This window comes from Oncorhynchus mykiss, chromosome 13 (genome assembly GCF_013265735.2).
Source record: "Oncorhynchus mykiss isolate Arlee chromosome 13, USDA_OmykA_1.1, whole genome shotgun sequence".
Classification (NCBI taxonomy): Eukaryota; Metazoa; Chordata; class Actinopteri; order Salmoniformes; family Salmonidae; genus Oncorhynchus; species Oncorhynchus mykiss.
Window position 1 is genome coordinate 20674507 of NC_048577.1, and position 23997 is coordinate 20698503.

The 23997-nt window shown below is 43.9% G+C and overlaps 3 protein-coding genes across 4 annotated transcripts; 2 read left to right on the forward strand and 1 right to left on the reverse strand.

Annotated features, from left to right (window-relative positions):
* Nucleotides 1-216: 216 nt before the first annotated feature.
* Nucleotides 217-5115, forward strand: LOC118936333 (keratin, type I cytoskeletal 13-like). The gene is made up of 7 exons (XM_036940572.1): nt 217-821; nt 1369-1451; nt 3144-3300; nt 3516-3677; nt 3811-3936; nt 4093-4313; nt 4545-5115. The coding sequence occupies exons 1-7, from the start codon at nt 285-287 to the stop codon at nt 4687-4689; spliced, it is 1431 nt and encodes a 476-aa protein (XP_036796467.1). The 5' UTR covers nt 217-284; the 3' UTR covers nt 4690-5115.
* Nucleotides 5116-11951: 6836 nt separating this feature from the next.
* Nucleotides 11952-16169, forward strand: LOC110485898 (keratin, type I cytoskeletal 13-like). 2 transcript variants are annotated; one of them, XM_021557111.2, is made up of 7 exons: nt 11952-12574; nt 13108-13190; nt 13471-13627; nt 13847-14008; nt 14676-14801; nt 15128-15348; nt 15533-16169. In XM_021557111.2, the coding sequence occupies exons 1-7, from the start codon at nt 12026-12028 to the stop codon at nt 15708-15710; spliced, it is 1476 nt and encodes a 491-aa protein (XP_021412786.2). In that variant the 5' UTR covers nt 11952-12025; the 3' UTR covers nt 15711-16169. The 2 variants fall into 2 exon arrangements, with proteins under 2 accessions (XP_021412786.2, XP_021412787.2); XM_021557112.2 differs by having other exon boundaries at nt 15539-16169.
* A 134-nt stretch (nt 16170-16303) lies between these two features.
* Nucleotides 16304-21595, reverse strand: krt98 (keratin 98). The gene is made up of 7 exons (XM_036940573.1): nt 21018-21595; nt 20486-20568; nt 19773-19929; nt 18709-18870; nt 18272-18397; nt 17481-17712; nt 16304-17205 (listed from the first exon to the last, which is right to left on the reverse strand). The coding sequence occupies exons 1-7, from the start codon at nt 21339-21341 to the stop codon at nt 17129-17131; spliced, it is 1161 nt and encodes a 386-aa protein (XP_036796468.1). The 5' UTR covers nt 21342-21595; the 3' UTR covers nt 16304-17128.
* Nucleotides 21596-23997: the final 2402 nt, after the last annotated feature.

A 23997-nucleotide genomic window follows, 5' to 3' on the forward strand; every position in this document is an offset into this window, starting at 1 on the left:
TCTATCTATCCTCTTCCATCTCCTTCTGCATGCTAGCATCTGCCCGCAGGGTGTCAAAGTGGGTGGAGGAGCCCTGCCCTGCCCTGCCCTGCCCTACATGAGGTAATACCTCCCTATATTCCTCCCTTCTCTACTCCTCCCTTCTGCCTCCCCCACCGGTGTCCTCCTCCCAACCTCCCTCCCACCTTAAGCCCTGTGCAGCATATAAAGGGAACAGTGGCTGGGCCGTGCACCACATTCTCTCTCCTCTTCATCCCAGGCAGGCAGACTCCTTCTCAGCAGCCATGTCCTTCTCCAGATCTAGCATGTCCTACAGCAGCAGCGGTGGTGGAAGTGGCACCATGTCCATGAGGTCTGGAGGTGGAGGTGGAATGGGTATGGGCTCCTCACGCTTCTCCTCGATGGGTGGTGGTGGTGGAGGAGGCCGCGTCACTGCCATGAGGGCCGGCAGTGTGTATGGAGGTGCAGGAGGCTCTGGGGTGCGCATCTCTAGCTCCTCGTTTGGTTCCGGCGGAGGAGGTGGTGGTGGCGGTTATGGTTTCGGAATGGGAGGGGGTGGCGGCGGAGGTGGCGGTTATGGTTTCGGAATGGGAGGGGGTGGTGGTGGCGGTGGAGCCGACCTCCATGTGTCGGCCAACGAGAAGGCCACAATGCAGAACCTGAACGACCGTCTGTCCAACTACTTGGAGAAGGTGCGCTCTCTGGAGGCGGCCAACGCCGAGCTGGAGCTGAAGATCCGTCAGTTCATGGAGAGCAAGACGTCCCCCAGCGCTCGCGACTACTCTCGCTTCCACGCTACTATCGCCGACCTGCAGGACAAGGTACGTGACATGTCTCCTTGATAGCAAAAGCACTAAATAACAATCTCAGCATGTCAAAACATGATAATGTCTGCAGAGTGACAATGTCATGCTTTGTTAGAGAGTACAGATACATGTTACACATGTCATCAGCTTGTTTTCCAAGTTACTAAGCGTGACATGAATATGATTTGCTAAATGCTAAATGATACACATTTGTTATAATTGATTCAACCAAGATATTGCACCAAAGATAGATGCAAAGGCAGTATGCATATTTGCAGCTGAAACATTGAAAATATAGCAGACCATTGAAACCAATCCTTCCTGTCTGTTAAGAGCCCCTAGGCGATTGCAATCGGTGCAATTTGTTTTTTCGTGTCATGCTTTACAATGTTCACAAAGACAGCAGGTTCCCTGTAATGCTTCTATGGGCTATCATTTACAGTGCAGCGGAAACTCAGAACTCAATGATTACAGTGTGGTATCACAGTTTGTGTGTACTGCATTAGTGTGAAATTCCATGCATGCCCCATCCTGAAATGTTTTGCCATCCTCCACCTCTCAGATCCAGGCTGCCACTTGCTTGAATGGGAGCATCTATCTGAACATCGACAATGCAAAGCTCGCTGCAGACGACTTCAGAACCAAGTAAGTATATCAAACACCATCCACAGATACAGTACACTGCTGGTGCATTCCATATACCAAATGGAATAAGCCCAAATCTGTAAAAACCCTCATACTGCTTTTTATTTAATTTTGTGTTGAATCTATAAAAATGGAAGCCACTGGCCATTACCCTTCACCTCCACAGTGTCGTGCCGTGGGCCTGGGGCCTGGGCCTTCAGTGAGTCCCACCCGAATCTTATTACCATCATTATGATGCCATGGCTCTAGACACTGTACATTTAGACAGAAACACAGTATAACCAGGCGTTATGTTCCCTTGAAATTGACATTTTTCTTCAGAGAATTGCTGGGGAAGAGTACAATACAGTACAGTTCAACTAATAGGCAAGAACATAGTCGAGTGCAACAGAGTTATATTAATATTCTTCTTCTATCCATTTCTGATCCACAAACTTTGAGCTTTAAGTTTCCCCCCAAAAATACAGTTCCTGTTTACCCAAAAACATGACACACTCAACGAGTCTTTTCAATATTTCCCTATTTTTCTTCACCTTTTCATTGTGCAGCTCCGTTGCCCTGCGCGCTTGTTCGTTGAGCTGTAGATCCACTCGGGTGTCCCCAAAGGTTTTCAAAAGCACCATTGCTTGTAAGTGGCCAGCCGTACTTTGGTGTCTCATTGCTGCCTTGGTTAGACAACTCAAGTTTGCAAAGCCAGTGTGGCTTCAAACACCAAATCGATCACTTGCAAATGATAGGCATTCCCAGCAGTACAGTTTGCAGTGTTTCTCGGAGCCTGTGAGCCATTGATCGCGCTCGTAGTTGGAACTTTGAAAGTGGTGAACGAACCCCTTTCCCGCCTGTGACAGGCTTTGTAGCGTCGGCGTCGGGCGACCTCTCCTTACAATGTCTAACTTTTCTTGAAAAGTTTGTCTTGAGAATGGCGTTATAATTGTATCCTCGACCAAATCGATATCTTCTCCTCCTTCCGCCATGGTGGGTTGAAAAACAGCTTAGTAGTACGAGAATTAATTTGTTTATCAAATTCAGTTTCCTAGTTCTGAGGTTCTGCATAGACCTGCCCATAGGACCTGCCTCTCAATATTGGTAATCCAATCAAAAGACGTGCACGCACTACGCCTGCTAGCTGGCTCCTGTGTAACACTAGAGCCAGCCAGCAGGCGTACAATAGCCAACTCTAAAGCTGATTGGTTGACACTAAATTTTCATTTCATTTCACTTTAAGCTACAAGCGCCCGCACTGTTGATTCTGAAGGCCTGAGGGCAGATTTTAGACCCCTGGCAACACATGATGGCTGAATATTATTGGATAAAAGATCTAACATAAAGACCAGCCCTCCAAATCTCAACCTGGGGCTGGAAGCAGTGCAACCAAGAGGAAAGCTATGAAATGAAGAGTATAATTCTTACTCTGGGGAATAATTTAATACATATTTGTGGGAAAATATATTTAAAAATATATATATATTCTGATGATGTTTAGGCCAGCAGAGAAGGCCTTGCTGGCCCTGACGGCCCACCACTGCACGTCCACAATAACCACACCCTCCCAACAGACATATCAGAAGCCTGGTGTTACTTTCTGTTATTTTCCCAAACTAAATGGAATACTAGAATCTATAACCCCCCTGCTATTCCCACAGAGGAACACATTCCGGCAATTCTTTGACCTAAGCTCTCTCTGTCTCTCAGGTATGAGAACGAGCTGGCCATGCGTCAGTCAGTGGAGGCGGACATCGCCGGGATGAAGAGGATGCTGGACGAGATGACCATGGCCAGATCTGACCTGGAGATGCAGATCGAGGGGCTGAAGGAGGAGCTCATCTATCTCAAGAAGAACCATGAGGAGGTGGGTGTGGGCTGATGGGACATATCCATACAGTCCCTTAATGTATTCTATTGACCATGTCAACCTGCTATGGGTCTCCACTATAACACCACTGCTGGCTTTCAAGCACATCTGTATCAAGCAATGGTGTTCAAATGTATAATGAAGACAGAGGGCAGCTCAAGTTGTTACCATCAGCAGAGGTTAGTCACTCACCCCTATGTGTTTCTCCACAGGAGCTACTGGCCATGAGGACACAGATGACTGGACAGATCAACGTGGAGGTGGACGCAGCACCACAGCAGGACCTGTCCAGAGTCATGGCTGAGATCCGTGAGCAGTACGAGTCCGTTAGTGCCAAGAACCAGCGCGATCTGGAGTCCTGGTTCCAGACCAAGGTAGAACCTCTAGAACCACTAAACGGTGTTCATGGTGTAGATGTTCCTTCACTTCTAGTTGGTAACGTTGTCACATTCTATCATGAGCTGAAATGTTGGTTTGTTCCTGTGATGTTTGACCTTTGCTTTACAGACAGAGACGTTGAACAAGGAGGTGGCATCCAGCACAGAGGTTCTCCAGACCTCCAAGTCAGAGATCTCAGAGATCCGTCGCACACTGCAGGGCTTGGAAATCGAACTGCAGTCCCAGCTCAGCATGGTGAGCCGTAATTTCTAACATCTGACCAAGGACCACAGTTTAGGGGGCATTACTTACTTACTAGAGCTAACTTTTCAGTATGACTGTAAACATTCCAAATTCAAGACCTACTCCCACTGTTTTTGACCCATCATCTCTATCCCTCCCGGCCAATAGAAAGGCTCCCTGGAGAACACGCTGGCGGAGACGGAGGGCCGTTACTCCATGCAGTTGGGACGCCTCCAGAACCAAGTGACCAGTCTGGAGGAACAGCTAGTGTCTCTCCGCAGCGACATGGAACGCCAGGGCCAGGAGTACAAGATGCTGCTGGACATCAAGACACGCCTGGAGATGGAGATCGCTGAGTACAGGAGGCTGCTGGACGGAGAGGCTAGCGGGTAAGGCAGGATGGGAAGAAGGGTGACAAGGGTCCTTGAAACAAGTGAAAATTAATTAATGTTTCCTTCAACATTTGACTTTATAAACAATGTTCTTTTGAAGTTGACCTTAATATGAGCCATTGTTACTTTTGACATGAATCTACCGGTGTTTGACCTTTAATAGATACGTATTATGATCATAGATCATAGATGCTAACTATGCTAACCATGGGTTTCCCTTCCTCACAGCCTCGGCCTCAGCTCCTCGAAATCTGTCCACAGCTCCTCCAGCTCCGGCCCCAGGTCCTCCACCAAAGGCAAGGTGGTGATCGTCACAGAGGAAATGGTGGACGGCAAGGTTGTTTCTTCAAGTGGAACCAAACACACCACATAAGGTCCCACACAAGCAGCGAGCACTGCAGCAAGCAACGGGTTAACCCCATAGAAATATAATTACTTGAATGGGTATATGAAATGAGAGGCCAGCACATAGAATATTTCTGTGCTTAATTCATGCAACCTAAAATACAATGTTTCAACTTAAAAAAAAGTTTTTGTCAAATAAATAACATCGTTATTTGTTGAGGCCAGCTCTGGTTAACTCTAGTTTAAGATGTGCATACCAGCCTCCTATTCTTTCTAGAATGGCTAAAGCCCCTCAGACACCCATCATGGATCATTGACTTAAATGGGGATTTATTTTCTGGTTATTCTATTTCTATGGTTAAAACCTCTAGAACAGCACATTCTACTACATCTGGATGGAACACCAACAACATTGTCAATGTAATAAAGATGCTCTGACTTGCTGACACCATCATTCTGTCTTCTGTGTCTTTCAACTTGATTTATCTGATCTGGCGTGCTCCCAAACATCTGACTTTTATTTTGGCTGTTATCTTTTGCACATGAGGCTAAATCTATGGTCTTGAGAAAGTATATGTGTCAGTATGATCTTGAATAGTGTAATTTATGACATTCACTTGTACTGAGTTTCAAGGCAAAACAAATGGAAATATTGATAGTAGAAAAATGTCATCAAAATGATATACATGTATTTCTACCTCTTTTCAGAGTTTACATTGTATGTAAGGGTGTTTGTGGAGTCAACTGTAGAGCTGTACACCATGTTTTAGTGGAAATATTTAGATTTGAAAACAATACATTTTAAATTAGATGCCAAAATGTATCTGCTATGACATCCGTACTCACCTACTCATATAGTCAGTCTATGGCAAAGCGTTAATATCTCTGAAACAAGTGAAACCACACAGTCCATTCTCATTCAACCACATAATCTATATTGATGGTTCTGTTGACAAATTATTACTTGATCTCATCCACATCCACATCGAGGTTCTATGTGTTCTCCATCATAACTACCATGTAGGTCTATGGAGGTAGCTGAGTTGCATGAGCCTCCTATTTTATATACTGAAGACAATATAGCCAGACAAGGACGGACAATAGCTGTCCTCCGGCTACACCAGTGTGCTACCCTGGAGTGTCCTGTTGAGACTACTTTAGGCCTTCTTTGCGAAAGTGTGTTTTAGGTCATCATGTATTTGGTAATGTGAGTATATGTAGTATAGTTTTACATAAAAAAAGCATATCTTTAGAATTTAGAATTATATATTATTTTTCTGAAAATCACTGAGTAGGGTGGGTCCTCCTATTCCTCCTCTGAGGAGCCTCCACTGTTACACAACATCAGTAGGTATTGGAGTTAGAGGATGGTCATTTCGCATTGACAGATACGACTGTGGGAGACTTAGGAGATTTGGAAAACTCATACAAAGACTTGGAAAGTAGAGTGCTCTACTCACAGTGGTGGACAGCCATAAATCAAGATGCAGACCACATATACACTACATGGCCAAAAGTATTTGGACACTTGCTCGTCAAACACCTCATTCCAAAATCATGGGCATTAATATGGAGTTGGTCCACCCTTTGCTACTATAACAGTCTACACTCTTCTGGGAAGGCTTTCCACTAGATGTTGGAACATTGCTGCATTTACTTGGTTCCATTCTGCCACAAGAGCATTAGTGAGGTCGGGCATGGATATTTGGTGATTAGGCCTGTGATTCATCACTCCAGAGAACACGTTTCCACTGCTCCAGAGTCCAATGGCGGCGAGCTTTACACCATTATTTTAGAAGCTTGGCAATGCTCATGGGGGTCTTAGGCTTTTGTGCGGCTGCTCAGCCATGGAAACATATTTCATAAAGCTCCCGGCTAACTGTGTATGTGCTGACCTTGCTTCCAGAGGCAGTTTGGAACTCGGTAATGGGTGTTGCAATCGAGGACAGACTATTTTTATGCGCTTCAGCACTCGGCGGTCCCGTTCTGTGAGGTTGTGTGGCCTACCACTTTGCAGCTGAGCCGTTGTTGCTCCTAGGCATTTCCACCTCATAATAACAGCACTTACAGTTGTCCGGGGCAGCACCAGCAGAAATTTGACAAACTGACTTGTTGGAAAGGTGGCATCCTATGGTGGTGCCACATTGAAAGTCACTGAGCTCTTCAGTAAGGCCAATCTACTGCCAATGTTTGTTTATGGAGATTGCATAGCTGTGTGCTTGATTTTATACACATGTCAGCAACGGGTGTGGCTGAAATAGCCAAATCCACTAACTTGAAGAGGTGTCCACATACTTTGGCCACGTAGTGTATGATAGATGATATAGTGATTCAGATGAATTTATTATATCTAATTTGATTGCATTGGCCTGGCACCTTGTTTGTGTGAACACGCCAATGCAAACTCACTGACTGACTGCACCCTTCTGATTTAGCATTTCTCAGAAAAGCCAATAATTTCACAAATGTAATAAGACACATGCGACAGCACTTGGGATTTGAATCCATTTAAACTAGATTGTGGTCTAGAAATGACTGCTTTAGCATGTCTTCTTTTAGACATATTTGTTCATACGAAGGGGGTCTGTCTGTTCCTCCTACATTGGGGACATTGTGTGTCTGCAAGAACCAATTACATAATGCCAATGGATAGGGGTTGAGTTCTGGGTGAATCTAGTGACTGTCAGTGGCTCTATGTGCTGTCGTGCTTGGCTCGGATCTCTGTGACTGGGTTGTAATTCAGCCACAAACAACCAGGAAATATGTTATGAATAATTAAAGGGTGAGGCTAAGGTGAGGATGTATATTTAAGTTTTTACAAACTTTAGACAAGTCTTAGGGCAACATTTATCTATTGTTTTTGGGCTGAGGCTGGAGCACTCTGGAATACTCAACTCCACTTGGAAAGTCATTCTGGCATGTCTTTGGCATTAATATATGTGTAATTAATATATGTGAAATAAAAAGTTTAACCTGGGCTTCGCTCCTTTCATATTTATTTTTGATCCTGACAAATTCCCCAGTTCCTTCCGGTGACAAGCATACCCATAACATGATGCTGCCATCACAAAGCTTGAAAATACAAAGGGTTTCACCCTGTGTTGTGTATTCAGGATCAAAATATATAATGGAGCAATGCCCAGGTAAAATATTAGAGGAAAATGGTAACCTCTGGAGCGTGACAAAAAGATACAGTGGGGAGAACAAGTATTTGATACACTGCCAATTTTGCAGGTTTTCCTACTTACAAAGCATGTAGAGGTCTGTAATTTTTATCATAGATACACTTCAACTGTGAGTGATGGATTTCTAAAACAAAAATCCAGAAAATCACATTGTATGATTTTTAAGTAATTAATTTGCATTTTATTGCATGACATAAGTATTTGATCACCTACCAACCAGTAAGAATTCCGTCTCTCACAGACCTGTTAGTTTTTCTTTAAGAAGCCCTCCTGTTCTCCACTCATTACCTGTATTAACTGCACCTGTTTGAACTCGTTACCTGTATAAAAGACACCTGTCCACACACTCAATCAAACAGACTCCAACCTCTCCACAATGGAGAAGACCAGAGAGCTGTGTAAGGACATCAGGGATAAAATTGTAGACCTGCACAAGGCTGGGATGGGCTACAGGACAATAGGTAAGCAGCTTGGTGAGAAGGAAACAACTGTTGGCGCAATTATTAGAAAATGGAAGAAGTTCAAGATGACGGTCAATCACCCTCGGTCTGGGGCTCCATGCAAGATCTTACATCGTGGGGCATCAATGATCATGAGGAAGGTGAGGGATCAGCCCAGAACTACACGGCAGGACCTGGTCAATGACCTGAAGAGAGCTGGGACCACAGTCTCAAAGAAAACCATTAGTAACACACTACGCCGTCATGGATTAAAATCCCCCTGCTCAAGCCAGCACATGTCCAAGACCGTCTGAAGTTTGCCAATGACCATCTGGATAATCCAGAGGAGGAATGGGAGAAGGTCATGTGGTCTGATGAGACAAAAATAAAGCTTTTTGGTCTAAACTCCACTTGCCGTGTTTGGAGGAAGAAGAAGGATGAGTACAACCCCAAGAACACCATCCCAACCATGAAGCATGGCGGTGGAAACATCATTCTTGGGGATGCTTTTCTGCAAAGGGGACAGGACGGACTGCACCGTATTGAGGGGAGGATGGATGGGGCCATGTATCGCGAGATCTTGGCCAACAACCTCCTTCCCTCAGTAAGAGCATTGAAGATGGGTCGTGGCTTGGTCTTCCAGCATGACAAAGACCCGAAACACACAGCCAGGACAACTAAGGAGTGGCTCCGTAAGAAGCATCTCAAGGTCCTGGAGTGGCCTAGCCAGTCTCCAGACCTGAACCCAATAGAACATCTTTAGAGGGAGCTGAAAGTCCGTATTGCCCAGCGACAGCCCCGAAACCTGAAGGATCTGGAGAAGGTCTGTATGGAGGAGTGGGCCAAAATCCCTGCTGCAGTGTGGGTAAACCTGGTCAAGAACTACAGGAAATGTATGATCTCTGTAATTGCAAACAAAGGTTTCTGTACCAAATATTAAGTTCTGCTTTTCTGATGTATCAAATACTTATGTCATGCAATAAAATGCAAATTAAAGTGCCTTGCGAAAGTATTCGGCCCCCTTGAACTTTGCGACCTTTTGCCACATTTCAGGCTTCAAACATAAAGATATAAAACTGTATTTTTTTGTGAAGAATCAACAACAAGTGGGACACAATCATGAAGTGGAATGCCATTTATTGGATATTTCAAACTTTTTTAACAAATCAAAAACTGAAAAATTGGGTGTGCAAAATTATTCAGCCCCCTTAAGTTAATACTTTGTAGCGCCACCTTTTGCTGCGATTACAGCTGTAAGTCGCTTGGGGTATGTCTCTATCAGTTTTGCACATCGAGACTGACATTTTTTCCCATTCCTCCTTGCAAAACAGCTCGAACTCAGTGAGGTTGGATGGAGAGCATTTGTGAACAGCAGTTTTCAGTTCTTTCCACAGATTCTCGATTGGATTCAGGTCTGGACTTTGACTTGGCCATTCTAACACCTGGATATGTTTATTTTTGAACCATTCCATTGTAGATTTTGCTTTATGTTTTGGATCATTGTCTTGTTGGAAGACAAATCTCCGTCCCAGTCTCAGGTCTTTTGCAGACTCCATCAGGTTTTCTTCCAGAATGGTCCTGTATTTGGCTCCATCCATCTTCCCATCAATTTTAACCATCTTCCCTGTCCCTGCTGAAGAAAAGCAGGCCCAAACCATGATGCTGCCACCACCATGTTTGACAGTGGGGATGGTGTGTTCAGGGTGATGAGCTGTGTTGCTTTTACGCCAAACATAACGTCTTGCATTGTTGCCAAAAAGTTCAATTTTGGTTTCATCTGACCAGAGCACCTTCTTCCACATGTTTGGTGTGTCTCCCAGGTGGCTTGTGGCAAACTTTAAACAACACTTTTTATGGATATCTTTAAGAAATGGCTTTCTTCTTGCCACGCTTCCATAAAGGCCAGATTTGTGCAATATACGACTGATTGTTGTCCTATGGACAGAGTCTCCCACCTCAGCTGTAGATCTCTACAGTTCATCCAGAGTGATCATGGGCCTCTTGGCTGCATCTCTGATAAGTCTTCTCCTTGTATGAGCTGAAAGTTTAGAGGGACGGCCAGGTCTTGGTAGATTTGCAGTGGTCTGATACTCCTTCCATTTCAATATTATCGCTTGCACAGTGCTCCTTGGGATGTTTAAAGCTTGGGAAATAATTTTGTATCCAAATCCGGCTTTAAACTTCTTCACAACAGTATCTCGGACCTGCCTGGTGTGTTCCTTGTTCTTCATGATGCTCTCTGCGCTTTTAACGGACCTCTGAGACTATCACAGTGCAGGTGCATTTATACGGAGACTTGATTACACACAGGTGGATTGTATTTATCATCATTAGTCATTTAGGTCAACATTGGATCATTCAGAGATCCTCACTGAACTTCTGGAGAGAGTTTGCTGCTCTGAAAGTAAAGGGGGCTGAATAATTTTGCACGCCCAATTTTTCAGTTTTTGAACTGTTAAAAAAGTTTGAAATATCCAATAAATGTCGTTCCACTTCATGATTGTGTCCCACTTGTTGTTGATTCTTCACAAAAAAATACAGTTTTATATCTTTATGTTTGAAGCCTGAAATGTGGCAAAAGGTCGCAAAGTTCAAGGGGGCCGAATACTTTCGCAAGGCACTGTAATTGCTTAAAAATCATACAATGTGATTTTCTGGATTTTTGTTTTAGATTCTGTCTCTCACAGTTGAAGTGTACCTTTGATAAAAAAAATTACAGACCTCTACATGCTTTGTAAGTAGGAAAACCTGCAAAATCGGCAGTGTATCAAATACTTGTTCTACCCACTGTATATGGAAATATTCAGATGCCAAGTTCCCTGCCAAGGTGTTAACGGAAAAGAACACTACTTTAATCCCACCTGAGGTGAGTTTTTCTGGGGTACGATGCCCCGACTACGGACTCTATAAAGTGGTATAAGGAAGGGAAAACTACTTTTGTCGGTCCTGCAGACTCCTACAGTAGATGGGACACGCATAAAGTTGAGTGAAACTTAGGAAAAATGGAACCTGAGTATATGCATAAAATCAGAAAATCTATCAAGGAACAATCGACTGTTGTGTTTAAGGAAGAAGACAGGTCTGTTCGGGGAGAATGTTGTCTCGGTGTCAAGAGAAAGATCATATTGTACTGGGAAGTTTCTTTGCAACTTGTTGTCTTGGTAACTTAACAGGTACAGGTAAATAGCCAGTCAGTGATTCAAATATGCTCAGAAAACATCTGTCACCTGTCACAGCATGTCAAAGTTATACTGTGTGTGTTGACTGATTAAATGACTTACCTGGGGCTAATAGAAGCAGGCCTGTCTATGCTCTAAGCCAGATGCTTTTAAAGGAGAGGAATTCCATCTCTTTATGGGAGTGTGCACTTCTATATGTTTGTGTGAGTGCCTGCAAGCACCCTGTCGGCTGACACCACCTACAGAGTGAGATGGGGGAGAGTGGAGTTACACAACAAGAGTATATTTTCAAAATGTGCATATCCACACATACAGTACATATCTATCTTTCCTCTTCTGGTCTTCTGCATTCTAACGTGTCAAAGTGGGGGGAGGAGCCCTGCCCTACATGTGGTAATACTTCCCTGTATTCCTCCCTTCTGCCTCCCCCACACATGTCCTCCTCCCACACTCCCTCCCTCCTTCCGCCATGTGCAGCATATAAAGGGAACAGTGGCTGGGCCAGGCACCACATTCTCTCTCCTCTTCATCCCAGGCAGGCAGACTCCTTCTCAGCAGCCATGTCCTTCTCCAGATCTAGCATGTCCTACAGCAGCAGCGGTGGTGGAGGTGGAGGTGGCACCATGTCCATGAGGTCTGGAGGTGGAGGTGGAATGGGTATGGGCTCCTCACGCTTCTCCTCGATGGGTGGTGGTGGTGGTGGAGGAGGCCGCGTCACTGCCATGAGGGCCGGCAGTGTGTATGGAGGTGCAGGAGGCTCTGGGGTGCGCATCTCTAGCTCCTCGTTTAGTTCCGGCGGAGGAGGTGGTGGTGGCGGTTATGGTTTCGGAATGGGAGGGGGTGGCGGCGGCAGTGGAGGTTATGGTTTCGGCATGGGAGGGGGTGGTGGTGGTGGCGGTGGAGCCGACCTCCATGTGTCGGTCAACGAGAAGGCCACAATGCAGAACCTGAACGACCGCCTGTCCAACTACTTGGAGAAGGTGCGCTCTCTGGAGGCGGCCAACGCCAAGCTGGAGCTGAAGATCAGTCAGTTCATGGAGAGCAAGACGTCCCCCAGCGCTCGCGACTACTCTCGCTTCCACGCTACTATCGCCGACCTGCAGGACAAGGTACGTGACATGTCTCCTTGATAGCAAGAGCACTCAATGATGACATCACAGCATGTCAAAACATGGTAATGTCTGCAGAGTGACAATGTCATGCTTCGTTAGAGAGTACATATACATGGTGTACACATGTCAGTTACTGAGAGTTATTCATGACTATTGGAAAATGCAAAATTCAATGCATTTGTTATAATTGATTCAACCAACATATTGCACCAAAGATAGATGCAAAGACAGTATGCATATTTGCAGCTGAAGCATCGACAATATAGCAGATCATTGAAGCCAATCCTTCCTGTCTGTTAAGAGCCCCTAGGCGATTGCGAAAGGTGCCATTTGTTTCTTTGTGTCATGTTTTACAATGTTCACAAAGACAAAAGGTTCCCTGTAATGCTTCTATGGGCTATCATTTACAGTGCGGCTGAAACTCAGAACTCAATGATTACAGTGTGATATCACAGTTTGTGTGTACTGCATTAAGGTGAAATGCCATGCATGCCCCATCCTGAAATGTTTTGCCATCCTCCACCTCTCAGATCCAGGCTGCCACTTGCTTGAATGGGAGCATCTATCTGAACATCGACAATGCAAAGCTCGCTGCAGACGACTTCAGAACCAAGTAAGTATATCAAACACCATCCACAGATACAGTACACTGCTGGTGCATTCCATATACCAAATGGAATAAGCCCAAATCTGTAAAAACCCTCATACTGTTTTTTATTTCAGTTTACGTAGAATCTATAACACCTTCCCAACAGACATATCAGAAGCCTGGTGTTACTTTCTGTTATTTTCCCAAAACTAAATGGAATACTAGATTCTGTAACCCCCCTTCCTATTCTCACAGAGGAACACATTCAGACAGTTCTTTGACCTAAGCTCTCTCTGTCTCTCAGGTATGAGAACGAGCTGGCCATGCGTCAGTCAGTGGAGGCGGACATCGCCGGGATGAAGAGGATGCTGGACGAGATGACCATGGCCAGATCTGACCTGGAGATGCAGATCGAGGGGCTGAAGGAGGAGCTCATCTATCTCAAGAAGAACCATGAGGAGGTGGGTGTGGGCTGATGGGACATATCCATACAGTCCCTTAATGTATTACATCTATTGACCATGTCAACCTGCTATGGGTCTCCACTAGACCACCACTGCTGGCTTTCAAGCACATCTGTATCAAGCAATGGTGTTCAAATGTATAATGAAGACAGAGGGCAGGTCAAGTTGTTACCATCAGCAGAGGTTAGTCACTCACCCCTATGTGTTTCTCCACAGGAGCTACTGGCCATGAGGACACAGATGACTGGACAGATCAACGTGGAGGTGGACGCAGCACCACAGGAGGACCTGTCCAGAGTCATGGCTGAGATCCGTGAGCAGTACGAGTCCGTTAGTGCCAAGAACCAGCGCGATCTGGAGTCCTGGTTCCAGACCAAGGTAGAACCTCTAGAACCTCTAAACTATGTTCATGGTGTTGATGTTCCTTCACTTCTAGTTGGTAATGTTGTCACATTCTATCATGAGTTGGTTTGTTCCTGTGATGATCGATGAGTTATAGTGGTGTAATGTTCTTAAGTAAAAATAGTTTGAAGTAATACTTAGGTAGTTTTGGGGTATCTGTGCTATACTGTTTATATTTTTTGACTACTTTTACTTTTACTTCACTACATTCCTAAAGAAAGTAATGTACTCCATACATTTGATCTGACACCCAAAAGTACATTTTGAATGCCTAGCAGGACAGGAAATTGGTCCAAGTCATTCACTTATCAAGAGATCATCCCTGGTAATACACTATTGTCGCTGATCTGGCGGACTCACTAAACACACATGCTTCATTTGTATAAAAAAAAATACAAATAAGAAAATATGGATGTTGGAATATGCCCCTGGCTAAAAAAACTTTAACTCTTAATACTTAAGTATATTTTAGAAATTACATTTACTTAAATATATTTAAAACCAAATAGTTGTAGACTTTTACTCAAGTAATATTTTACTGGGTGACTTTCACTTGAGTCATTTTCTATTAAGGTGTGTTTACTTTTACTCAAGTATGACAATAGAGTGCTTTTCAACCATTAACAACTTATTATTTTTACAGACGGAGACGTTGAACAAGGAGGTGGCGTCCAGTACAGAGGTTCTCCAGACCTCCAAGTCAGAGATCTCAGAGATCCGTCGCACACTGCAGGGCCTGGAGATCGAACTGCAGTCACAGCTCAGCATGGTGAGCCGTTTATTACAAACATCTAACCACAGACAACAGTTTAGGGGACATTACTACCACAACTTTCTACAAATTTCTTCAAAAATCAACAGTTGACTCTTTCATCATTCTCTTTTCCAACCCTCAACTATCTCACTTTCACCTGGTCTCTAACACTGTCCCTCAAGTTGTTATAGCCAGGCACCACTCCATTACTATAGCTAACCTCTACCTGCCTACACATTAAATTACTAGAGCTAACTTTTCAGTATGACTGTAAACATTCCAAATTCAAGACCTACTCCCACTGTTTTTGACCCATCATCTCTATCCCTCCCGGCCAATAGAAAGGCTCCCTGGAGAACACGCTGGCGGAGACGGAGGGCCGTTACTCCATGCAGCTGGGACGTCTCCAGAACCAAGTGACCAGTCTGGAGGAGCAGCTAGTGTCTCTCCGCAGCGACATGGAACGCCAGGGCCAGGAGTACAAGATGCTGCTGGACATCAAGACACGCCTGGAGATGGAGATCGCTGAGTACAGGAGGCTGCTGGATGGAGAGGCTAGCGGGTACGGCAGGATGCGATTGGATGTCTCTCTCAACATTTGACTATAAAAACAATGTTCATTTGAAGTTGACCTTACTATGAGACATGGTTACTTTTGACATGAATCTACTGCTATGTGACCTTTAATAGATAGTTATTATGATCATCGATTCTAACTATGCTTAACCATTGGTATCCCTTCACAGACTCGGCCTCAGCTCCTCGAAATCCGGTCACAGCTCCTCCAGCTCCCACATCAGCTCCTCTAGCTCTGGCCTCAGCTCCTCCACCTCCACCACCTCCACCACACGCAAGGTGGTGATCGTCACAGAGGAAATAGTGGACGGCAAGGTTGTCTCTTCAAGTGAAACCAAACACGCTTAAGGTCCCACATACACACACAGAAAGCACTGCAGCAAGCAATGGGTTAACCCCATAGACATATAATTACTAGAATGGGTATAGGAAATGAGAGGCCAGCACTCGGAATATTGTTGTTCCCCAGTACTTTATTCATGCACCCTAAAATACAAAGTTACAACTTATATAAAATATTCGTAAGATGAGAAATCCCTGTCTTCCTTATCTGTATTATTTGTTTAGGCCAGCTCTGATTAACTCTCGTTTAAGATGTCCATATCATCCTCCTATTATTTCTAGAATGGCTAAAGCCCCTCAGACACCCATATGGAACATTGACTTGAATGGGGATTTATTTTCTGGTTATTCTATTTCTATGGTTAACACTTCCAGAACAACACATTCTACTACATCTGGATTGAACACCAACAACAGAACCCATTGTGAATGTAATAAAGATGCTCTGACTTGCTGACACCATCATTCTGTCTTCTGTGTCTTTCAACTTGATTTATCTGATCTGTCGTGCTCCCAAACATCTGACTATCACATAGGTTGTTATATTTTGCACATGAGGCCAATTCTATGGTATTGAGAAAGTATATGTGTCAGTATGATCTTGAATAGTGTAATTTATTACATTCTCTTCTGCTGAGTTGAGCTTAATTCTTTGCATTATTGAATTGCGGATAGAAGAAGTCTGATTGCCAGTGTCACAAATGGGCTTGAAGCCCATAACAAAGAGGGTGACAACGTGGAGATGAGGAATAACAAAAGTACATATATTAACTAAAGTAAACTATATACAATTAACAATGGTGTGTGTAGTCAGTAGTGTAAGTGAGCGGTTGCATTCATCGATGGTGATAATGAGGGGTGTTGAGACGTCCCAAAACAAAGAAACCACAAAACGCCAGAACCAAAAATAATAGTGTGTCTACGTGGTGAGAGTTTCCTCAGTGAACCGGGGGGAAAAGGTGTATACATCTCCGAGACACAACTGATCCCAGGTGCGTCCCACATCGCTGACGACCCTCCCGGCTCCGCCCCCCGACATCCCACCAAGGAAAACAAGAGCAAAGAGAAAGAATTTGCCAGACATAACGGGAGGGTCGTCACACTAGTTGTCAGCAGAATTACATAAGTATGTCTCCATTAATCAAACTCTCAGTTGTTCAAGTATTAGATGCAGAGTTACGTGTACGTATGGAGACTGTTTCTGAGGTCAACTGTAGAGCTGTACACCATGTTTTGGTTGAAAGATGTCAAATTGAAAACAATTCATTTGAAATGAGAACACAAAATGTACCTGCTATGACATCCATACTCAGACATTCTTATAGTCTGTCTATGATAAAGCATGAATATCTCTGAAACAAGTGAAACCACACAGTCCATTCTCATTCAACCACATAATCTTTATTGATGGTTCTATTAATAACTTATTTAAAAGACTCAGTAGTTTCCATCACCTTTCCATCCACAGTGGTCTGGGTCACGATGATCGTCTTGGTAACCACTGTGGAGTCAAAAATGGACAAGGAGTAAATCTCTTTGCAATACTCATACTGAGCACTTTAAAGCATCATTTTAGAATCATTTTTGTTTCTTAACATCTTCTTCATTAGTCCACTTTTGATACAGTTCAAAATAATGGTCAACTTTCAACTGTTGAAGATACAGCATATTGCTTTCAGCTTAAAATCAAGCAAGACCAAGTAGCATCAGTCTCATGATGATGCGTTTGGGAAGAAGTCTACAAAGGCCTATTGCCAGCTGTATACAATGGCTCACCTTGGGTGGAGCTGTCGTCCTCTCCGTCCAGCAGCCTCCTGTACTCTGCAATCTCCAGCTCCAGCCGGGTCTTGAGGTCCAGCAACATGCCGTACTCCTGCTTGTTGTGGGTGATGTTGGCGTGGAGCTGGGAGAGCTGGAGCTCCAGGCTAGTCACCATGCTCTGGAGCCCTGCCAGCTGAGCAGAGTAGCGCTTCTGGGTGTCTGCCAGGGTGCCCTCCAAGGAAGATTTCTATCGGGGGAGGAGGGAGTGGGTGAAGGGTGAAGTAGCACCTAGACGCTGATCTTGGGTCAGTTTTTTCTCCCCACTAATGGTAAAGTTTAGGATTAGATGAGGGGTAGCTGATCCTAGATCGTTTCCTAGGGAAAACTTCCCCCTGGAGTGAACTAGTGGGTATACTGGTGCCTTCAATGATATACTGCCACAGTATGTGACACTGTTGCACAAGTTTTGCTTCTGTTCAAGGGCGATAGGGTGGGTGCCCTCTCCATTGCACTACACATATGGATAATATTATATTATTGTATAACTCGGTTGCACAAAAGTGTGTGAGAGGTTGTGAATCTGGTGCTCCAATAGACTACACACCCAGAAAAATGTTTGGTCAGGGCCAGACATGAGGTGGGCATGTTGCCAAGTTCAAAATGTCAGTAAGGTATTTATGGGTGTCAGAATAACGATATGCAGAGACCTGGCTAAAATCCATGCCTGAATTTTCACTTCCAATTCTATTATGGCTTTTTTGTGTGTGTGTGTGTGTGTGTGTGTGTGTGTGTGTGTGGTCTTGTACCATGCTCAGATGGGACTGCAGTTCAATCTGAAGCCTCTGGAGGGTGTTCTTGGTCTCCTTCGACTCTGTGAGGCAGCTAACCAGCTGCTCATTGTTTGTCACGACTTCAATCTCCACTGTGGCCAGCTATACAGGTAAAAAACAACAACATTAGTCAACACAGTTTACCTCAGAGCCTACTCATTCAGTCTCTAAATTGATTTCCATGCTTCAGTAGATCATTGACTTCATCCTATACACGATAATATACGTTCTTCATGCATTTTTAATTAACACTTCAAATGTAACACTTTTAATTTTAATACAAGTTTCTTTTAGGGCAGCTGACATTGTCTGAAGCTGAACTGCATTATTCTTATGAGGGGGAAAAACCTTTCGAGAGTAACTCTTTTGGATAAATGACAACATATAGTAAGTATCTTGGTCATTCAGCTCACCTTGCCCTGGTACCAGGCTTCCAGCTCTTTGCGGTTCTTGACGGCCACAGACTCGTAGTGCTTCCTAATCTCGGTCATGGCTGCGTTCAGGTCCTGGGATGGGGCAGCATCCACCGATACATTCACCTGGCTGCCCACGTGGGACTTTACCATGGCAATCTCCTATAGGTCAAAGGTCAGAGGGCGTAACCTCAGTTAGTAACCATAACAACCAACAGTAGCTTGACTGCGATTAAACAGGTCTCAACGTTTTAGATAAATCACACTTGTGATTACATGTTTTTCAACCAGAGGATTTTAAACCTGAGGGATTAAGTTATTGTCAACTAATCTAATGTCTCTTACTGGTCAATATATGACCCATTATGCACCATACATGAACTGTAATGTGTGTGTTTATGGATGTAAGAGTCCCACAAAGGATAATAGTGAGTTAATGGAAGAAATAAAGAATACTAGGAAGTGTGAGGAGGGGGAGAGGAACTGTGTTTTAAAAAGAAACACCCATCCATCTGTGTAAGGGAAATCCTGGTGTGATATCAGCAGAGGTTAGTTAGATGTCATATTTGTGTATTAAACATTAACTGCTCCAATAACACCCCATACAAAACAGGGCTAAGTACTCCTTAGTGGCCAATGATATCCTTCCGCCTAGCAACTGTCGTGGATGCCTACTGAAGTGAGTTTTCTGCTGCTGTAAGTGGAATGAAATACATGTAAGGTCCAATGTATATCGTCACTGAACACTAAGCAAATAATCAATATATTTTTCTAGTACTGTTTGCACTATTAGGCCAGCACTAACAAGTAAACATATGCATGTCATTCCTATTCAGATTCACCAGCACAAACATATATGTTATACTGCAGGTGTGGCTGTGAGGAGGCAGGTGGAAACGTGTGGGCGTTGGTGGACATCAAAGATAAGAAGGTATGGCATTTTGTTAGATTTGTGTTGCTAACGCTGTGTGGTTTTGAATGGGTGTACAGTGAAAAGCAGCTCCCCTGTGCCATACAGTGTGGTTGTCCTGTGACTAACTGTTGGCCCCGGAACAATCGGTTACCTCCTGGTGGCTCCTCTGGAGCACGACGAGCTCGTCCTTCAGGCCCTCGTAACGCATCTCCAGGTCAGAGCGGCCCAGGTTCATGTCATCCAGGACCCTCCTCAGACCACTGATGTCTGCCTCCACTGCCATCCTCATGGACTGCTCGTTCTCATACCTGAGCAGGTCAAAGGTCATGCTAAGATCACACAGGCTACCAATATGTGTTCAGATTGTAGTCTTTTGCTTCGTCTATGGAGTAGGGATGGCTAGACACGGGCCCTGTCTGAATACCCACACTAGCGTACTAAATAGTGTGCGAAGAAGAACGTTTTACAGTGTGTGAAATTTGAAAATAGTCATCGAAATGCATCGTCTACTGCGCGAATGCATTGACTCCCACCATTTGTTCATTTTGGCACAGCGTATCAATTAATCTGTTGTCAAGCACGTGAGTCGGAAAAGACACATGAATTCTACTAGATCAAACGCCAAAACGAGTAAGCAGTTTAAGTATGTAATACGCTAGTATGGGTATTCAGACACGGCCAGTGATCAGTTTAGCCTTTTCCTCACTAGTAGTTATGGATAGGATTTAGCTTGGCTAGGCTGATTCTGGTTCTGTATCTGAAAAGGGTAACTTCTACTCAGAATGTGTTGTATAGAGCCTTGGGTGACAGACATGTTTTATATGAATAGTGTGTCGTGATTCATAGTAGTTAGTAGCCCCTTACTTCATCTTGAAGTCCTCAGCAGCAAGCTTGGCATTGTCAATGTCCAGCAAAGTCTTGGCATTGGACCTGGATGCCAAATGGATCTGTGTAACAGAAATCACAATGGCACGGTGTTAATTTTCACTCACATCATTATACACACATTCTCAAGTGACTGTGACCTTCAGCAGAAATGCCAGAAATTAGACTTGGGTTGTAATCCCAATTGGCAGCCTATTCCCTATATAGTGCACTACTTTTGACCAGGACCCATAGACGCGTGAAGTTGTAGTTAATGACATTATTTTAGTACGTAACCTGCATTGGCCTTCAAGGAACAGAACAAAAAATGTTCTCTGCCAGAATTCCTTTTGGCTGAAACACCCTCATCCCATCTCACACACATTTCCCTCCTCACCCCCATAGATAGGAACAGATGCAACAACTAACTGCCTGTACACAGAGGAGCCAGCAAATAAATCAACAGTGAGGATGGAGTTAGTGCTTCTGGGAATAATTCTAACACACACACCCTTCCCCCTACCCCTCTCACCTTGTCCTTCAGGCCAGCGATGGTGGCAAAGTAGGCGCTGTGGTCGTGGCAGATAACCGTGCGTGACGCATACCAATCCTTGATTTTCTTCTCCAGCTCGGCATTCTCCTTCTCCAGACATCTCACCTTCCCCAGGTAGGAGGCCAGGCGGTCGTTCAGGTTCTGCATGGTGGACTTCTCGTTGGCTGACACGTGGAGGTCCAGGCCGTCAGCCGTGTCCAAGCCACCCCTGGAGGAAGATGTGCTGCAGAATCCCCCAGCTTGGGAGGTGGAGATGCGGGAACCGTGGCCAGAAGAGGTGTAGGATCTGGAGGTGAACGACATAGTGGTGGATCTGCAGTGACAAGCGTCACTCTGGTGGCAAGGTTATATACCTGAGGAGGAAGAAAAAGGGCCTTGGCCCGGAGTTTGTTGATGACAGTGGACATCCCAAGAATGTGAACAACCTGCTCACTCTATCCCACCTCCTTCCATTCCACTTTCTTCAGGGTGGTGTGGGTCAGCCCCATTTTCTGGTGGAACTCGCACTTCATCTTTTTCTTGTTCCTTAACAAGCATTCCTGGAAAAGCTCTTGTTATGCTCATTTACCTGGAGTCCCTCTGTTCTTCACAATGGAGTTAAGGGAGGGGTTGGGGGGGTAAGTACTAAGTGCAGTCTAACAGGTGACACTTTTACTCATGCCCACTAACCCACTTATCAATAAGTAAAGTTGGCCAGTAAAATGACTTAGGCTAATGGTAAAAGCTAAAGCTTGATATTGTGGGAGGTGTTGTTTGACATTCTTACCAGAAAATCTAAAGTAGTGAGAAAAGATCATGCTGTGGTATTAACCTCCATCGTGTAGCAGGAGAAACAGAGGTGTTTCAAAGTATATTGTCATCAATTATTTCATAGACAAAAAGACACTGTTGTACTGATAACATATTGCGCGTGTGCATTGCGATGATCAAGGGGACGTATTGAAGTCAGTGGAGGTTCGTGAGGGGAGGACGGCTCATAATAAGGGCTGGAATGGAGTGGATGGAATGGTATCAAACACATGAAAACCATGTGTTGGATGTATTTGATACCATTTCACTGATTCTACTCCAGCCAATACCATGAGTCTGTCCTCCCCAATTAAGGGGACACCAGCCTCCTGTGATTTAAGTTGCAATCACAGATTTACAATTCCAAAATTATTTTAGTAGATGAAAAAAAAATGCTATTGGATGTATAGTATAATAACAATTGGATGTGTTCTCTGTTCATGGTAACAAAGGACACATTAAGAAAATAAAAAAATTGCATTGACAATGAATTCAAATGTTGACATTTTGGCTGCATCACTTCACAGGTCCCTATTTTGCATCCATTTCATGTTCCTTTTTAAAAATGTATATTTTAAACAAAGCATATCATTGTTCGTATGACTGTCTGGAGGATTACGTTTCAGTAGACCGTGTGGGTGGAGGGTGTTCACCAGCATTGCTGCCAACCTCTCAGAAAGATAAGATTTAAAAGGAATGTTTAAACACCCAGTTGGATGGGTTTTCTCTCTGAGACATTCTATCCGTTAAACAACCCAAAAGGGTTGTGATCAACATAGGTTTGAGTCAATATTGTAATGAAACGAGAGGGAGAAGCATGGAGGCCAGGGGTACTGCAATATAGAGAACAAACATTCAGTTATTGTACATACTGTAAGGTGCATGTTCCTTAAACTGCAGTTAGTAACGTGCATACATTTGGAGTTTATCCCGTTTCTGATGCAGGGTTTGCTATTGTTTTGCTCTGTTATTGATATTGAAACTGTCACTAGACTTAGCCTGCAATAGGTTACTTACTGCCTTCACACCCCTTGACTTTTTCCACATTTTACTGTGTTGCAAAGTAGCTTTACAATGGATTGAATTGCCATTTTTTTACGTCAACGATCTACACAAAATACTATGTAAAGACAAAGTGGAAGATTTTATAAAATAACCTCCTGAGTCAATACATGTCAGAATCACCTTTGGCAGCGATTACAGCTGCGAGTCTTTCTGGGTAAGTCTCTAAGAGCTTTCCACACCTGGATTGTGCAACATTTGCCCATTATTCTTTTTTTTAAATATGTCAAGCTCTGTCACTATGTGGATTCAATGTTTTTTAAACCAATAAAGTAATTAGTGACACACGCCACATTTTTAACCATCTACTCCAGGTGCATCTCATCATGTCAACCTCAAACCGTAGAAATAGAGCACATGTATATATCTACATGTATAGATCTACTCTACTCTGTCGTCAGCGTTGCAGAGAAGAAGAAGGATGGAGACAGAAACAATACACATTTAAAGGCAGTTGATGGTTGGACTACTAGAGAATGTAGTTCTGCAAGCTCTCTTTTCTCTTTACTAAACCAGACGTGTTCCACTAAGTGATTGGAAGAAGCTATTAGTACAGATGAAAAGAATTTGTGAGAATGTAAGTGTTGCCCTGGATTTCTCTACTGCTTCTACTGGCATTCATACATTAAAAACATAAAAAATACAGAACACTTTGATTTGTCAATGGACTACCGGTATGTGAATAATTGTGCTCTAGATGCAAGTCATGGATGGTTAGCAGAAAGGTATAAGTGAAATGCATTTAAACATTTCTTTAAAATCGGGGGAGGACCCCCAGACCCCCCCACCAGATTTAATACCCCCCCCCCCCCCCCCATATCTAACACAGAGTTAGTCCATTGAGTGAATCACAAAAGACTGTGATTATGAAGTTGATAAATGTTACCGAGAATGTGATGTGAAAGTTAAAGCTAAGGGTTAGCTTAGTGATTCCCAAAGCCGTTTGGTGCATTTACCTGCCAACGAAAAGGCAGCTTGCAGGCAAAAAGTTGATATGATTGTATTAATGTGTTCTACATCAAAGCATCATTGCGTTACAAGTCCTTTTGATCTATTGCCAGTAGCTCTGATCTGTTCAATCCGTCACACAGGAAATCTTTGTGCACCT

What these genes read in the sequence shown, in the direction of transcription:
- LOC118936333 (XM_036940572.1), top strand. Translation starts at nt 285, where the DNA reads ATGTCCTTCTCCAGATCTAGCATGTCCTACAGCAGCAGCGGTGGTGGA. An exon ending in TCGCCGACCTGCAGGACAAG is followed by an intron (nt 822 to 1,368) that starts GTACGTGACATG and finishes TCCACCTCTCAG; the next exon opens with ATCCAGGCTGCCACTTGCTT. An exon ending in GCAGACGACTTCAGAACCAA is followed by an intron (nt 1,452 to 3,143) that starts GTAAGTATATCA and finishes TCTGTCTCTCAG; the next exon opens with GTATGAGAACGAGCTGGCCA.
- LOC110485898 (XM_021557111.2), top strand. Translation starts at nt 12,026, where the DNA reads ATGTCCTTCTCCAGATCTAGCATGTCCTACAGCAGCAGCGGTGGTGGA. An exon ending in TCGCCGACCTGCAGGACAAG is followed by an intron (nt 12,575 to 13,107) that starts GTACGTGACATG and finishes TCCACCTCTCAG; the next exon opens with ATCCAGGCTGCCACTTGCTT. An exon ending in CTGGATGGAGAGGCTAGCGG is followed by an intron (nt 15,349 to 15,532) that starts GTACGGCAGGAT and finishes ATCCCTTCACAG; the next exon opens with ACTCGGCCTCAGCTCCTCGA.
- krt98 (XM_036940573.1), bottom strand. Translation starts at nt 21,341, where the DNA reads ATGTCGTTCACCTCCAGATCCTACACCTCTTCTGGCCACGGTTCCCGC. An exon ending in TCGCTGGCCTGAAGGACAAG is followed by an intron (nt 20,569 to 21,017) that starts GTGAGAGGGGTA and finishes TCTGTTACACAG; the next exon opens with ATCCATTTGGCATCCAGGTC. An exon ending in TCCAGAGGAGCCACCAGGAG is followed by an intron (nt 18,871 to 19,772) that starts GTAACCGATTGT and finishes TTTGACCTATAG; the next exon opens with GAGATTGCCATGGTAAAGTC.